The 18271-nt window shown below is 38.0% G+C and overlaps 1 protein-coding gene across 2 annotated transcripts in view; it reads right to left on the bottom strand.

Moving 5' to 3' along the window:
- Positions 1–18271, bottom strand: part of LOC125464566 (ribosomal protein S6 kinase beta-1) — a 77111-nt gene that overhangs the window by 53484 nt on the left and 5356 nt on the right. For both annotated transcript variants that reach the window (XM_048557085.2, XM_048557086.2), the window contains exons 2-5: positions 10369–10412; positions 9690–9810; positions 5465–5533; positions 2489–2636 (exon numbers count right to left, since the gene is read on the bottom strand). In XM_048557085.2, coding sequence (XP_048413042.1) covers positions 2489–2636; positions 5465–5533; positions 9690–9810; positions 10369–10412 — 382 coding nt within the window. The remainder of the gene's footprint in view (positions 1–2488; positions 2637–5464; positions 5534–9689; positions 9811–10368; positions 10413–18271) is intronic.

The raw sequence follows: 18271 nt of genomic DNA, 5'->3' as shown, positions 1-18271 counted from the left end.
TGATGTATGTACGGAATGAGCTGCCAGAGGAAGTGGTGGAAGCTGATACAATTATAACATTTAAAAGGCATCTGGATGTGTACATGAAGTATATGGGCCAAATGACGGCAAATGAAACTAGATCAGTTTAGAACATTTGGTCGTTATGGAGGAGTTGGACTAAAGGGTGTACAACTGTTTCTCAATCTCTGAACTGTTTAAATGAATATCATAATATTTTCTTGTTAGTATCACACTACTAGCTCTGCAACAAATTAACTTTCACATTTCTTACATTTTAACAGTGACCATACTTCAAATGTACTTCAGTGACAAAGCATTTTGGGGCCATGGAAACACTGGATATATACATCTCTTCCAATTCCATAAACCAACCTCAGCAATAATCTAAGATGCAAAATTTCCTGAGAGACAAGTATTGCCGTATTGTGACATACTCTTGTTGGTTAAACATTAATGCTGACAATAGTAGTTCCCAATAAGATTTAGATCACCGGATGTCAGGAGTTAAACATTAAAAACTGCAATCAAAAATAGGAGACAGTGCAGCATGTGTTTTCACTACAAGGGATGTAAAATAATCAGGATCACTGACACTTTAAAATGTTTACTTGAAATTTGGGTACATTAAAACAATTGTTCCACCCAGACAAAACTAGATTATATATTAAAGTGTACAAAATAAATGTATTATGAATACAGGCCAATTGGTCCAACCAGCACTGGTGGGCATTTTTCCTTCACAGAAGCAAACAATTCTAATCAATTTATCTGCCTTGTTACGATTTATTTTCAAACCCTTTGCCTTTATCCACCTATCCAATCTAATCTTGAATGCTGACCAAGTTTCTCCCTCAATCATTAACTCGCAAAGTGAATTCAACAGCCTCACAATCTTGCAAAGAAATTGCTTCTGCTTTCAGTTCCAACTGAGATTTGATCTTGTATTCCTGGCCTTTTGTCCTTCACTGCTTAACAACAAAAGTCTGTTTCTACTTACCCCAACGCATTGTTGGTTTTTCTAAATCTTCTCATGCTAGACAGCTTCTTAAATGAACTTCCATTGTACCCTCTGCAAATCCTGAAACTGATCTCTTCACCAAAGCTCTGTTACTACTCTCAAATTGTCTTTTGGATTGGCAATAACTTTTGTCCAACTGTACTTTCATAAATGGCCTCAGGACATTTTATCCAATATTAAAAGATGCTACAGAAATCCAAGTTGTGATTGTTGTAATAGGCTCAGTGCTGTTTCCATAGTCTCTTACTCATCGACAGCCTCTCAGGATTGAGAACGACTTGATTCCTCTTTGGGTTGCAGATAGCTAATAAGTCCAATGCAGATTTTGACACGTGGGCAGGAGATGCTGAAAAGTTGGAAGATAGGGTGTACTGAAGTTTGCACATCCTTCCATTGGCTCATCACCACCTACGATTGTTTCAACAGAATCTCTCAATGTCTTTGTTGTCTTCCTCAATGAGCATTCTTGATTTTGGCTGGTCATAAGGCAGGATCTCCCACGAGTTGGGGATGCTTTGAGAAAATGTATAAAGTATTTCCACTGTCTTCTTGGAAGTCACCTGCCACAATCAAGGTAGAATGTGGAGATGCCAGTGTAGGATTGGGGCGAACTAGTCTGAAGTCACATGACACCAGGTTATATTCAAAACAGGTTTATTTGGAATTACAAGCTTTCGGAGTGCTGTTCTTTCATCAGGTGAAGTGACTAACCCTTGAATCTGCTCTGCCATTCAAAAAGGATCATGACTCAACCATCATTCCTCACATGTTGGATCATCACAACATTTAAGGGTCACCACTGACTGTGCTGTTCATCTCCACAAATGCTGCCTGCATATTTTCTGCATTTTTCAATTTCAGATTTCCAGATCTTTCAGTTTTTCCTTTGAATTAAAAGTTTTGTTCCAACTCAACTTTAATGGACGTTCAGATTTTGGCTTCCATACCTATTCCATAAATTTGGAATCTATACTACATACATAGAGAAGTAGGAATTTTTATCCCCACTTGAAGACGAAACCATATTCATGATCTGAATTCCATTCTCATCTATCTCAACCTGCTGAATACCATATAGCCGTTCTTAACATTACAAACCAATGCCTCATTTTTCTTTTTGAATCCTTCTAAAATAGACTATATCTAGTCTTTAATATTGTAACCTGATTCAAAGAGATGGCCACTGAAAACAGACTGAAGTTTTCAGCGCAGACTTTTCAGATGCAAAGTGAAATTCAGTTGCAACTGTGAAGTCCTTAAAAAAAATCTTTTGTGAGCAATGCTGTAATGCAACACACTGGGTCACAAATGCATTACTGCAGTGTAGCAAAGATTCCGGATGTGAATCATCAATAAAAAAAGTTTGCCATTGAGAAAATCCTACAGTCTCTTTGTAGCTTGCTCATTTGCAGTGTTAGCAGCAAGCCATTCATTATAGCCTCATTGAAAAAAAGTTGCGGTACTGACCACTGAGATACTCAAGGATGAGGTAGAGTTTACCCCCAGTCTGGAAAGCATACATCAAATCCACAATGAACGGATGCTTCACGTCCTCTAAGATACTGCGTTCTGCCTTAGTATGCGCAGTATCTTTTGCATTACGAACGATCATTGCCTGCCAAAGCAAAAGAAAAATTACTTGATGCTACAGACAATATGGCTACTTAAAATTGTTTAACTTAAATTATTGCACTGGAAAAGAAATTAGATGCTTAATTCATGAGAACACAATAGTCTTGATCCAAACAAGTCTAAAACAACAGCAAAGTTGCCCACTGCCAGATGCAAAAAGTTTTAAGCTAAACTGTGTCAACAGTTTCAATTCAGTTGCCAGTAAATTGACAACAGGATGCTGTTTGCAAATGCACTGCCAGTCAGAGGTCATGATGTAACTATCAGTCAAGCAGTGACAGATCACTGCCACTTAATTGAGTGTGGGGTTAGTCAACGGTATTTCCCGCAAACTACATGCCACCTCATGTTACACGCATCCTGTGCTTGCTGCTACATTTTGATTATTTATTCAGGATATACACATCAGTAGCAAAGCCAGCATTAAATGTCTACCCATAATTTCCCTAAAGGGTGGTAATGGACACTGCTTTTAAGTGTTACATGCCAGGCACACCTATAGCACAGTTAGGGAGGGAGTTACAGGATTTGACCTAGTGACAGTGAGAGAACTTGCTGTTGACTGTTAATACATTTAGCAGAAAATTTTACCAGCACTTAAATCAATCACTGATAGGTATACACGTATGTTTCATCAATACAGTCAAAACTAATGAAAATCCTATAAACTCTGGTGTGCTGGGGTAAAGACAGTGGAAAGACAAATAATATCATTGCTCATTGCGTATCTGTCCACAGGATCTTGTGGTGTCCCTGACTCTGGGCTAGAAGAGCCTGCATTCAAGACACACCTGATGTGGAGGTTTGTCATGGTGCATCTACACAGGTTGATATCTGGAGCACCTATCCACAAAGATTTGTGCGCAGTGTAAATCAAGAGAAGGGAAATAAAAACAAATGAAAATATCAAGTTCAACGCTGCAATGAGAATGGAATACATTTGTTACATTTCTATCTGCTCTTCTCAGGAGAACCACCCAATTACAGCCCTCTCCATAAACGTAACCAACGCACACCATAGTTCACTAACAACAGCACAGGCCTTAAAAGTAAGCCGATAATAGCATTCTCCCTCTTGCAGGGGAGAATACTCTTACCATTTTAGATAGGCAAGCCAATCAGCTTACTGAACCAAATCAATAGGTAAAAATACAACATTTGAATATCGAACTCTACCAAATTAGGCAAAGTCAGAACATGTAAAAAGCCTCTACGCTCCTGGAGGAGCGGTAAAACAGCTCAGAGTTCCTACTCGATTGCTGTACAGCAGCCTGTTGAAAAAGTATGTGGCTAGGAAATAGTTGAGGGCAGGAGAAGGTTTAGTTGCAATAAGCACGAAGTCTGATTAAAGCTCTCTGACAAAGTGCTCAAAAATGAACAGCTATTTAGATAACACACTGAAGACCACGAACTGTGCAACATCAACCCAAATCAGTAGCTTGAAGACAGCCGGGAAAAATGTGAAACAGACAGATTTTGCAGGTTTACATTCATTAAAACTATATTTTTCCATTCCACAGTTTAGTCTCTAGAATGCTATGACAAGAATAGAAACCAAGCGTCAGCTGAACCTCAGCTTCATTTAGTTATCTTTTTTGATAAACTTACCAAGTAATCTAATTTCAGTATTGCAAAATACATTCTGGTTCACATCCTGTTTTGGGCTAGGTGTTTGGTAAACCTTGCACATTTCATCTACTCTTGCACAATACAGTGCTTCTTAATTTCATTTTTGTCTTGTTCAACTTTAATATCAGGAGTGGTTGTTATTCATTCACTAGATATATGTGTCACTGCCTAGGCCAGCATTTATTGCCTTTCCCTAACAGAGGGAATAATTTCTCCATCAAATTCTTTTTAAAATGTTTTAAACTTTCAGTTAGATCACATTTCAACCACCGAAACCGAAAGGCTTTGTTGCCAACAAGCCAACTTAAAGCAATCTGTCCTCGGCTTTGGTACTGTCTGGACATCTCTGCTCTACCCTATGCAACCTCTATAATCCTTCCTAAGGTCCGGTGCCCCAAACGAAATTGACTCCCATTTACATTTTGATCTGAGAAAACGGAAGATGTTCTCTTAACCTTTTTGGTTATTTTTGTACCTGAATTTCTGATGTGTGTACTTCGATACTCAAAGTTCCTAGCCCCACATTATTTAGAAAAAGTGTACAAATTGGGAACCAAGGCAGTCGAATAAGCAAACCTTTCATGTCCCTAAACTGAAGTCCACCTACCATGAAGAAAACCATTCCCCCAAATCTGTTTATACACTATTAAAATTTCCAACTCAAAGGCATACAACTTATTGTACCTATTAATAGAGCGTTAAGATGGCTGATTCAAATGTTGTTTCCAAAAAAAGCCATCCATTTCTTAAAAGCAGCCAGTACTGCCAATTTTCAACTTTGGTACTTAGATGTAACTATTTCACGATGCATCCACAAGCGCACTCAGAGTGCTTCCTACACATTTTTCAAGTGTTGTGGGTAGCCACTGTGACTATTTTTGGAAACTTTATTTTAAGCTAACCTTTATAACAGATTTGTGTAGGGCAGTACTAACATTCAAGGTGTAAAGTACAGTGTGGATTTAACATGATAACTCATGAATATCAGCTAGTTTGGAAATTATATTCTGAATATTCTTATAAAAATTTCATCAATGCAGGTCAGTGGGTTTATAAGGGAGACAAGACTAGATTGGTTGCAAATGTGCAAGAAAGTGATATCCAGAAAGAAATAAAATTAGCAGTGATTCTGGGGCTTACAGGACTGAGAGTTGAATACAGTTTAAAGACTACAGGCATTACCTTCTTTAGCACTTTCATAGCAAATATCTTTCCAGTGTACGCTCCTGATACTTTTCGGACTTGGAAAACCTGTAAACAAGAAGAAAATGTTTCTCACTTTACTCTTGACTCGTACATCGAATTCCACAAATTAGAAAGCATCAAATCAAATCAAGGTTATTTCAGACAAGAGAAGGAGCAAGTGTACAAGAGGGAAAAGAAAATTTCTCAAATGAAGTATAAAAATATTCCAGCTTGAAACACTTTCAATTTGAAATTACTTTAGAACTCTAAACTCACCAGGCTGAAACCCAACTAAGGTTAGTACACAGATTCATGTAATCTAATAGATATATTTTCCATTTTAATTATCCATTCATTTATGAGACAAGGCCAGCATTGCTTGGCATCGGTAATTATCTGAAACAATGCTGGTGCCACCTTGAATCATTGTTGACCATGTGGCAATAATGCTCCCACAGTGCAGTTAGGCAAGTAATTTCAATATTTTGATCCAACGAAGGAACAGTGATAAACTTCCAAACCAGGATGTTCCATGACTTGTAAGGAAGCCTGGAGGTACCAGTTTCCCAATGCACCAGTTGGACTGGTTTTTCTAGGTGTTAAAAGGTCACAAGTTTGCAAAATTATGTCTACAAAATCTTAACTGCTGCAGTGAACCTTATAACACAATCCAAACATACGCATCAAGGAGGAAGCAATGAACACTCAGGGATGGTCAATCAGAAGTTAATTAAGTGGGTTCCTTTATCCTGGTTGTTGAGCTTCGAGTGTTGTTGAAGCTGTGTTCGTCCAGCAAACAGCAGTCACAATCTTGTTCTTGAAGGTTCTGTTTGGGGAATGAGTCAGAAGGTGTGTCAGTCACCCCACATCTTAGCTGCTCTAGTATGTGCATGTTGGATCTAGCTAAGTTTTGGTTAATGGTTGCCCACACGATAGGGATGGGCTGTTCATAGAGACAAAAAGGATCAAGAACCAGATGACCCAAGTTTATGGTGACTGCAAAAGAACCAGAGAGGGCACAAAACCTTGTTATGTAGTAAATGCATTACCCCAAAATGTAGAGACACACTCCATTTGCAGCTTTCAAAAGGGAAGTGGAGAATTATCCGAGATGGAAAAAGAAGTGCAGAGTTGAAAAGGAGAAAGAGAAGGGTGGTTGGAACCAGTTGTGTAGCTGTTGCAGACAGCTGGAAAAGACACATAGGGCAAATGACACTTGCAATGATACTTTTGCTGATGATCAATTGCAAACTAATGAGAAACTACAAGGTCAGAAAACCTTTGCACTAGCAAAGTTGTTTTGCGCATTCACCTAGTGGAGTCATTTTCCTGCTTGTCAACTGACATTAAAATTATCTGTGCTTGGCCTCATGCTCTTTTCTGATCAGACCTACAATAATGCAAGGGGTTTGCACAAGTTTGGAAACACAGCATAATGCCTTCATGCAGAACACATGCCCAATTTCTGGTTAGTACTGAGTAAGTTCATTTCAAATGGGCTGCTACAATGATTATGGTGGCCTTGACTAAGGAAATTAGGAAAAATATCCAGGTTTCTGATTTGTGATCACTATTTGGCAACTTGTGGAATACATGAATGCTCATCAGATGGAGGAGGAAAATGGACTCAGCTATTTTACTCAAAGAGAACAGGCATGATATCAATAAAATAACTCCTCCTTTTAGGTTTAATCTATTGTTTCTCTAATGACTCAGACACAAGGCAGAAAGTACACTAATTTTACTCTGAATTCAGACAGTAAATTCAAAGTTATCTAATGTAAATCTAATCAGATTTAGTTTGTTATAAAAGTATTTTCACAAGTTGTTTAACAAATATTATTTTGAGCTATTTCAGAAAGATCATTACATTCATTTAAAATTGTTCTTTTAATGGCTGTCACAAACCTAGACACAAATTTGAGTTTTAACTTTTGTCACTTTGGAGAAGAGTAATGTGTTTACTTATCCCTACTACAGGAGTCAGATTGTACAGTATTAGTTTTGACTGCTAGCATGTAAATTTAGATATGGTTCACAGCTCTTAGATTTAGCTTTCCAAAAAACAATTGTCTTTATATAAAAGATAAATGCTGAGATTACTCAATCTCACAGCTCCTTTGGTCTTTAATGGTCATCTCCTGTTGTCAGAAGATTGCCTGGGTATACTAGTGTCCTAGCATACCATACGTCTTCTATGAAACAGTCTGTGCTCAATACTCTAATGACAGAGCCAAGGCAGCATGTAAAATCAGAAGCTTTACTGAGCAGCTCTTCCTTACAATGGAAGCAAGTTCAGTGCAACAGCATACATATTTCCAGGAAATGTTTTGTAATCACCTTTCATAAAAAGGACTTCACATGAAATTGCCCAGATATCCAGGTGTTCAATTTACACTACAGATGACATTTTTGACACCATCACTCATTAGGTTTCAGAATGCATCACTACTGAAAGAAAAAAAAGCCACAGGATTCAGGAAAAGGCAAAGGAAGACTTAGCTAGACTGAAATGTTCAGACTTTCTAGCAAGTAACTCAAGGCCTTGGATATAGACTTAACCATTAAAACTGTATTGGGTTATTTATGATAAACATCACAGTTGTTAACTTGGTGATTACATTTGTTTAGAACATGCCTCAGCAGTGTTAAAACACTAAACTGAGAAGCCAAAACAATTATTATTAAATACAGAGTGCACTTGCATCCCTTAGCATTCCCTGCTGTCTCAAGTAAATAGGCATCTTTTACATGCCCACTCACATGAGAATCAGTAAGCTGTTATGCCAGGAAAGCATGGTCTCAGCCACCATCTTAAAATATGCATCAAAACAGCAGATTACTCCAAATCTCTTTTCTCCCACCCACCTCCACAGATAAAGACCAACTCTAATATAGATGCTTTAGTTCAAAAACTGGGATGGTACTTCGTACAATGCTCAGTACCATACTAAATTTTACATTAATTCAAAAGCCACTGGGGAAGCTCTCTGTACATTTCTCCCCCAGCCCCCAACTCACCAAGCTACAGTACAACCTTTATTCCACAAAAATGTTGCTAAAAGATCTGTTTTTATAAAATCTTCCAATTAAAATAAGAGCACGCTCGAGATCACAATTTCTCTTTGTATTTTAGCCAACTGTGTGCCACCATGTCATGTTACAAGATAAATGATCAAAGTTAGGAGAAAATTTTGTATATTTGAGTTAGCTACAGATTCTACAATAATCTACAAATAGCGCATTATCACAACTTTGGAGAACTAGCTAATTATATCTCAGTTTGTAGCATTAGAAATTCACCTGATAAATTTAAAAAGGATGAAAGAACAGCATCTGTAGTCGTCACTGTCTTTTCATTTCTACAATGTGAGTTCAAACCCAGACCTGAGTGTTACAAAAGAAGTCTCCCCTCTGTTCAACAAAGATGAAATTAATCAGCTTCAGATACATGCAGTTCTGCCACAAAGAAATGACTTTTGGCACAAATTGATAGTCAAGAGCTCTGAGGAACATTGTTCACAAGTTCCTCAGTTCCAGGTTTGGCTCTGTCTATGGGATATCAACCATGAAACATAACTGCACAGAAAAACTCTTCACATGTATCATGGATCCAATTACTTTCTGCCCCAGTGACAACCTTCTCCCCTGCTCTCAAGATAAAGCCATAGATAAATGAGGGAGCATCACTAATGAAAAGTACTCACCTCTAGAAAACCAAACCGCAGACCTGTCAGATCTGATCTGTCGGATGGGACTAAAATTATTAACTCAAAAGAACCGCCGTGCCTTCTATCCATATATGGACAGCAAGGATGAAGAAATTCCTTCAGCCTCCGATTATGTAGAATTCAATGATCATTCTGTGGAAATAATATCCCCAGCTCTGAATCTAAATATATGGAACTCTTGTTTAACCTCCCATATCATTTTCTAGATTTAAAAATTCTATTGCAGCAAGAAACCCTCTGATTGTTCTTTAATCTGAAGTGGAGCAAGGGAAAGGTTAGTAGGGACTGACAGTCAGATAAGAAGGAAGGAATAGGTTCAAAGCAAGACAAAGGAAGAAATAATGGACTAAGCTGCAAAAGGTAGTAAAGAGTAAGAAACAGCACAACACAAGCAACAAGGAGAAATGCCAGCTTAGTTTTATGCCTTGCTGGTTGAACTGAGTTTAAAACAAAACTATTTTTGAAACAAAAAAACACAATACAATCTTTACCTTCCCATAACCACCTTTGCCCAGTACACGCAGAAGCTCAAAGCATTCTGGTCGGATCTTTTCTGGACCTCGATTCACATTATTTTCAGAGATTTCAAACTTTTCACAGTGCTCCATATCCCTGCAAATCAGAAGAAAATATCCTTCAAATCACTCCACTATAAACACTAAAATGGTAATTTAAAGCAGCCCTCAAGTTGTGCAAGAGATGGCAAAAAGGTAGAAAAGAAAACTTTCAACATAAAAGCATTATATTTTATTTTCCCCCTTCTCATTTCGCCCTCCCTTCCAGATTAGTACACCTGCACAATTTCCCAATATCATGAACTCTCTCATTCCATAACTAAACCGATTTTATTACGAAGTTTGCAGATATTAGTGATTTGATCCAGCTAAGCCCAATTTGTATAATTTTGGGCAAACAGATGGTTTTAAAATCAGCAGCTGACAAAATAAGAAAAAATTCTTGCTAGTCCCCCAACACCCAGTCCAAAAGTACAGAGGCTAACTGTTGTCACTTCAGCCTTCGGGGACATATGAGGCAGATTGGAAAGAAAACATTTTTACTAGCCATTGGAACAATCAGTGTATACAGGTGCATCATCTAGTAAATTAAACTTTCCAATTCTTATGCTATTTCCTGAAGGATTGTTTAAAAAGCAACAAAACCCAAACTCACAGTTCAAAGGGAACACCATGCTCCATGCAGTCACTGTACTGCACCTGGAGAAAAGTACAGGCATTAGTATAATGTAATACAAGACAGATATTCTTCTTTTATTTTGCACAGTTCTCGCAGTTACCAATGTCCAACATTAAAGTTGCATTAAACAGTTACAATTAATTTATTTTCAGAGATCAAGAAGTTTACACAAGATAAAAGTAATCTCTCAGCAGTTGAATAGCTATTACATTCTCTCCCAAGTATTGGTTTGGACCCTGCCCCTCCTGCATTCTTGTATATCATTTTTTCTGCTACTTCATTGTTCAGTTTTATTCAAAGCTTTTTCTAGAAGAGAGACCTAAGTGAATGAGTACAAGTTAGTACAAGGTGGTACAGCAGTTTGAGGAAAATGCTAATGAGAGATACAGAATCCTGGACTTTCTGAAAAGGGCACAGATTACAGAAGATAGATGTCACAGGTAATCATTAGAAATACTGGTCTAATGTGGAATAAAGGCAAAACACTACAGATGCTAGAAATCTAAAACAAACAGAATGCTGAGTTTCTCCAGCATTGTGTCTGATTCAATCTCAACTGGAGTCCCATGTCCAATTTGGGAGACTGTACTTTAAGGATTTGAAGACAGTAGAGAAGCTGCAGGAAAAGCTCAACATCACTTCCAGGATTGAGGGACTGTTCTCCTTAGAAAACTGATGGTCGAGAAATTATTTGACATCAACATTCAAAATTGAGAGATCGTGGGGCAGGGATCATAAGGAGATATTGTTCTCACAGGAGAAGGGTCAGCAATGAAAAGCCGCTCATTTGAAATTAGCGAGAAAAGCACAAAAGGACACCATGAGCAAAATCTTAGTCTTCTGTTTGTGATTCCTGAACTTAGTTATTAATTGATCATATGCCTGGATATATTTATCAATTACTTATTCTTTAACACTGGATATTTTTGGTTGCCACATTTCAGCCTACTTTTACAGTTTACCCTTACCCAAGTTAATTCTCAGTAAGTTCAGGGAATTAATTAATTCAGCACAAGTTAGTTACTGATTTTAGCCTGTATGTTTTCAATGTTTTTGTCGCTCTGAAGGTAGAATGACATTGCAATGTAATTTAACTGCCAAGCAATCACCAATGGCATTTTATAATAGGAAATATTAAGCAATTATGATCAATCACAACTAATATTCTTTTACTTTTCTGCACATCTGGAGAAGTTAACCTGCATTGAAAGATTCTCGGCAGATTCACCAGTATGTAAACACAGGTTCATAAAAGATTTACAAAGAAAAAAGGACCCACTGAAATTATACACTATTAAACGCTGACTGTCAGACGCACACATGAACAAATGCTTACGAGAATGGCATGGTCCTTTAACATAGCTTCCACTGCTGTCATTCCGTTAACATTAAAAAACCATTTGCAGGTCTAAGGAAATAGTGAAAGGTGGGTATTTAGTGAGGTGACTATAGGCTTGGTCAAGTGGTTGTGAATCTCATTATTACAATGAAGGTAAAGAGGTAAAGGGAAACTGAAGTAAACAATTCCAGAATGTGCTGCCTAGGCAATTGAAGACACAGCCAGCAATTAAAGACCAGGATTGCTGAGCAAAGATATATCAACGGAGAAATGTTTCAGCAGAGCTGGGAATTGAGGATAAGGATAGTGTTGGAAGTGGATACAGGAGATGTTGAGGAGGTATTCAACCAAATGAGTTTCAAAAGGATGGGAACCCAATGCAGGTAAGCGATGACAGCAATGAAGACAACAAACAAAATAAAAAAGGCATAGAATCGGGTACAGGCTGCAGATTTTTGGATGATCTGATATTTACATGGTATGAAGATGAGTGGCTTACCACTAGGATTCCTTTAAACATTCTTCAGTATTCTTCTAAAGAGGTTTATGCAAGGTTGAACACAACTCAACATGGACTAACAATGCTACTGCACTTAAACAAAATGGTTATTCCTCCTGCATCAGCCCAATGAGTACCAGGAAGTTTATTTCACATCCAGGCCTAACTCTGCAAATATGATTATCATATAGTTGAGATGCACATTAGGTATAGCTAACTAATTATTGCTATAATTTTTAAAAAAATCAGTGTATACAGCATCTCAATTACAGCCCCAATCATATTCAATTCTACAGAAATAGTTGCAAATATTTAACCTTGAGAGCAGAGAGTGTCATAAGGATTCTTTGCCTCACACCATTATGAACTAACCAGACTATGAATTATTTTGCAGCTAGTAAATTTTGAATCACCCGTCTCAAATTTCAGAATGAATGCAACGACAATTTATATTTTTGAATATGGGCGGCTGCCTTGAAATATGCAGATTCTGACAAAGTATCATCCGTATGTTACGTTGAAAAATGTTGCACTTTTTTTTGGTTCTCCCTGCCATCGGCATTTTGTCACGTTACAGAATGTATTCCTTATCAGAGGGCATTACTAAGGATTGTTCTTGTCTTTAGAGCAGCTAACTGTGGACTCTGTTCATCAATCTAACTGTACAAATTAACTTTTTTTTTCTGACCCATCATTTTAGTTTAACCCAGTTGGACACACTTGACCGCATAAAAGATTTTCCAAGGCTTCCTGTTTGGATTGAGACCTTACCCCAGTTTGGTAGAGAGCTTCTCAGCTAAGTTTGTGTATTAATATAATTACAGCTTCTACTGTCACTGCCAAAAAACTTTATGATACATTGTTCTATACGATCTATGTCTACTATATTCTCAAAGTATTAGATTTTAAAAAAAACTTTAAAAGCAAACAAAAAAGAGTTGTCTTTTAAAAGTAGCAAAGTCAAATTACTTGTACAGCAGAAGATTTTCTGATGTTACCTCCAGATGTCAAATACACAATAATACTACCAGTATTTTTCTGGCACCTCACGATACAACAATGTTGAATGCTCGTACAAATAAGAGTCAGCTAATCTCAGAACCGTTATTGTTCCCAGGTCACACGATTATATGATGGGTGATTAGTCAAAATCCCTTTTGTATGGATTTCTGGATCATGTACTGTCGCTACAGAGATTGCACCCCCTTCAATATTTTTCATCTGCCTGCAGCCTTGGCCACAGGAAAATGATATAATTAAGCAGCTAAACATATTTCTTCCTTTGCGTGCAAAACAAAACTAAGACCAATCCAGTCTTTCCAAATTCTCTACATACATGTTTCTCTCTAACCCTTCATGATGATTTGACTTTGCTCCTACTAGGTGACCTCTGGGACCTTATTGTGTTACTCTCAAGTGTGAACTGAAGCAGTTTAGAGAAAGATAAAGCAGAGTCCTTGCTTGTTACCTATTGACTGACTGGTACAAACACATGGGTTGCAACACAGTCCTTTGTCAGCTATCAGATGTCTCTCCATGAAATCAAACATACCAGATTCAAAAAAGTTCAAAAAATTCAAATTCAGTTCCAGAACATAAGCACAAAAATACAATACTGCACTCCCCGTCTGCTCTCTTACTTGGACGTAAAAAATTCCATAAGACTACTTTGGAAATCAGGTGGAGGGGACGGGTATGTACTCTCGTAAATATTTATCCAAAAACATCCAGAGAGACAGTATCTGGAGCTTCCTGTATATATTGGCTGCCCTGTTTCCAAACTATTGCAGTGGCAGAGCACTGCAAGAGTACTTCACTGGCTGTAAAGCACTTTGGTACACCCTGTGGCGGCAAACTGCACTGCAGAAATGTAAATATCTCTTTCTTCTTTCCCAAAACTGACCACCTTGGCACTCAAATTTGAGGGCCACTTTGTCCCTAGCTGTTAACTATCAGCCATCGCTCTCCATGACAAAGCCTTTGCTGATCACAGTTTACTTACTAACCAATACATACTTCCCTCTCATGCAGTATAGATACCAGTTTTCCCCTTTGAATTGGTTTTCTTTTGAATTGTCCTGATGTGTACAAGACAAAATGAGTCTTTCTGCAGCCAGAGTTCATCAACTTCCCTAGCTACCACCTCAGGCTAGGTCCAGAAGCAATTAATTTTACAACCAAATGAGCAAAACCACTCACTTCTGCAGTCTTTTCCAACTATACATTGTCACAAAATCTTTCACTCCTCCAGCACCTCCTTTACTTTTTATATTATGTTGTCTCTATTCCATCATTGGTATCTCTTCCTACAGTTCTGTTACCTTGTCATATGAAAGTTCTAACCTAAAATTCCCTAACCATACCATACTGTTTGCAAAAACTCAATTTTAAAAAAGCTTAATCCTTCAATCATGTCGCTGGGTCCCAGGTGCTTTTTGCATCTTCCTGATATGCACATTCATTGTTTCCCAACATGACAAACAACTTTACAACATCTTTTGATGCAACTGCTCAGCTACTGAGATACAAGCTTTTGAACAGAGCCAGATACAGTGGAGGGCAATAACTGACACTGATACTCTTGGTAGGAAAAAGAATCTCTGGCAACCTATTTATTGCTTACAAACACCAGAAAAGTGTAGAGTGATAATGGGAACTGCAGATGCTGGAGAATCCAAGATAATAAAGTGTGAAGCTGGATGAACACAGCAGGCCAAGGAGCATCTCAGGAGCACAAATGCTGCTTGGCCTGCTGTGGTCATCCAGCTTCACACTTTGTTATCTTGGATTCGCCAGCATCTGCAGTTCCCATTATTTCTTTTCAAATAGGTGTTTACTAGTAGACGATCAGGCAAGACATTTGATCAGTTAGAGGTGGGAGTTTGCTTTAAATTGCTTAGATTCTCGCCAACTGTTTTTCTGGTATTTATCATGAACATTTATTCTTGATTCTGTAGATGGTAATTGTCTCCAAATAAAATTCTGTAGCTGCATGGCTTATGGCGTTCATGCAGTAATGAGCTATGTCACTGTCTTTTTTTTATAATTATCCTCCCATTTCAAGATGCTAATTGTTAATTTGGAAGCCGTTTTCACTGGTACTAGCCCCTTTCCACCCAAGTGGCAATTTATTGTGAGAAAGCTTAGGTATTAAGTGTCAGCAGGCTTCACAGCCAAGTCCTAATTCTGTCGTCATCTAAGCCAGCCTCTACACTTTTCGAAATGTCAGCTTTTGTGCTCCTGAGATGCTGCTTGGCCTGCTGTGTTCATCCAGCTCCACACTTTATTATCTTGGATTCTCCAGCATCTGCAGTTCCCATTATCACTCTGCTTACAAACACCAGAAAAGTGTAGAGTGATAATGGGAACTGCAGATGCTGGAGAATCCAAGATAATAAAGTGTGGAGCTGGATGAACACAGCAGGCCAAGCAGCATCTCAGGAGCACAAAAGCTGACATTTCGAAAAGTGTAGAGGCTGGCTTAGATGACGACAGAATTAGGACTTGGCTGTGAAGCCTGCTGACACTTAATACCTAAGCTTTCTCACAATAAATTGCCACTTGGGTGGAAAGGGGCTAGTACCAGTGAAAACGGCTTCCAAATTAACAATTAGCATCTTGAAATGGGAGGATAATTATAAAAAAAAGACAGTGACATAGCTCATTACTGCATGAACGCCATAAGCCATGCAGCTACAGAATTTTATTTGGAGACAATTACCATCTACAGAATCAAGAATAAATGTTCATGATAAATACCAGAAAAACAGTTGGCGAGAATCTAAGCAATTTAAAGCAAACTCCCACCTCTAACTGATCAAATGTCTTGCCTGATCGTCTACTAGTAAACACCTATTTGAAAAGAAATAATGGGAACTGCAGATGCTGGCGAATCCAAGATAACAAAGTGTGAAGCTGGATGACCACAGCAGGCCAAGCAGCATTTGTGCTCCTGAGATGCTCCTTGGCCTGCTGTGTTCATCCAGCTTCACACTTTGTTACCTTATTTGAAAAGCCAAGTAAAAGATCACCTATCTACCTTGATCTTGGAAAGCTGTGTGTATGCAACTAGAAGTATTCAAACTTAAATCCTTGGTATAACTTGTTATTTTAAGAGAAAACGAGCAAAAGAAAGCCAAAAGATAGGTCTATACAACTGCAAATAAAATATAATTACTGTAGAAGCACCCAAACAATTAATACAACAAGCAAATGGCTGAACCATGCTGGAAGTCACAGGTTTAACGACAAGCCATTATCAATCATGAAGGGAGACCAAAGTGCTACAAATGGTCTTTTTATTCCTTAGCAGAAGCAGAATCCTATAATTCACAGGGAGTGCCAATACTACATTTGGCATTAGCAGTGTGATCAGGAAAGAATACATCAATGGCAACTCTACTCATAATATTCCAACAACATGCACTAAAAAGGGATCAGACTTGACAATGGTGCTCCAGCAGTTGAACATTTCATGAACATCAACCACCAGGTATCAAATGTACTTCTACTGAAGATACCAACTGGCAAGGTACATTATTGACCCCTTGTTTGGGTACAGTTCCAATTATTCTGGCAAAGGGGATTAGATTAATCAAAACTGCTAGCTAGTATTTGAAGGATAAAAAAGTAAAATCAGCAACATAACAATTACTAAAAATAGGTTAAAACTTTGAATCACTGATATAGTATTTTTTCAGGTAGCTTATTCACTTCAAGCATTTAAAATATTGTGCATTGTGTCATACTGCATATAGTGAATAATCTGCAGCTCCAAAGATTTGCACAATACAATAATTTCCATGCTTCAATATTCAAGAAGTTTATGGGGGGAGGCAATGGACTCGTGGTATATTGCTGGACTGTTAATCCAGACACCCAGGTAACATTCTGGGGTCCTGGGTTCGAATCCCACCAAGCAGATGGTGGGATTTGAATTTAATAAATGCCTGAAATTAAGACTCTGATGATTACCATGAATTCATTGCGACTGTCGGAAAAATCCATCTGGTTCACTAATGTCCTTTAGGGAAGGAAACTGCCATCCTTACCTGGTCTGGCCTAAATGTGACTCCAGACCCACTGCAAAGTGATTTGCTCAACTGATCTTCCGGGTAATTAGGGATGGCAACACATGCTGGCCTAGCCAGTGATGCCCTCATCCCATGAATGATTTTAAAACAAAAACAGATCTGATCCAAAAACACAACGATTTGGCTTCATGATGTAAATATGTAGCCCGCATATGATGCGTGCCACCTTTGGGGAAGAGAGTACAATTAATTACTTGTAAACAACTTTCTTTTACTACTCTCACTTAGCAAGCGACACTTTTACTTAGGTTGGGTACTGCCTGGAAATGAGAAGATGCAGTCAATAATAGATGTTTGAACCATTCAAAAGATTATTCAGCATTCTCCATTTTTCAATTCATTTATTACAAATAGGAATAATTGACAACATACACACAATACATCACAACACTTATTTACATTGAAAACTCAAGCCTTATCTTGTGTGACTCAGTTCAGCTTCTTACCAGCAGCCCATAAGTGAATCATACTTCATCTCATGTTTTAAATGTGGTGGTTTAGTTTCACTATGTATTTTATTGGTTTTCAAAATTTATGAATATTCAAATTTGCAAAAGGCATATCCTGGCACATGGACAGCATGAAAAGACAATGAATGATCTTTTCAAGAAAGAAATTACAGACAAAGTATATGGATGGGGTCAAAATCCATCCAGGAATAGGCTCATTGACCCAAGCATGTTCCAAGCTACCAAACAATAGCAAAATTTCTGAATCCAAGAAATAAAGAGCAGCATATTATCAAGTTTGACAGCATATAGGGAAAGGTTAAGATCAACTTGGTTTCATCCTCTGCAAATCTGCAAAATGTAAAGCAGAAATTGCTGGAAATATTTCTAATTGCCCAATCACTCCCAATAGAAGCTCTGCTTGATGTAGCATCCTCCCAAGTATTTCATAGAATCATAGAACCTAGAGAGTGGAGGCAGGCCATTTTGCCCATTCAAA

The sequence above is a fragment of the Stegostoma tigrinum genome, chromosome 27 (genome assembly GCF_030684315.1).
Source record: "Stegostoma tigrinum isolate sSteTig4 chromosome 27, sSteTig4.hap1, whole genome shotgun sequence".
NCBI classification, from domain to species: domain Eukaryota; kingdom Metazoa; phylum Chordata; class Chondrichthyes; order Orectolobiformes; family Stegostomatidae; genus Stegostoma; species Stegostoma tigrinum.
Note: the sequence above shows the minus strand (reverse complement) of the source record. Positions and strands in the feature narration are given on the sequence as shown.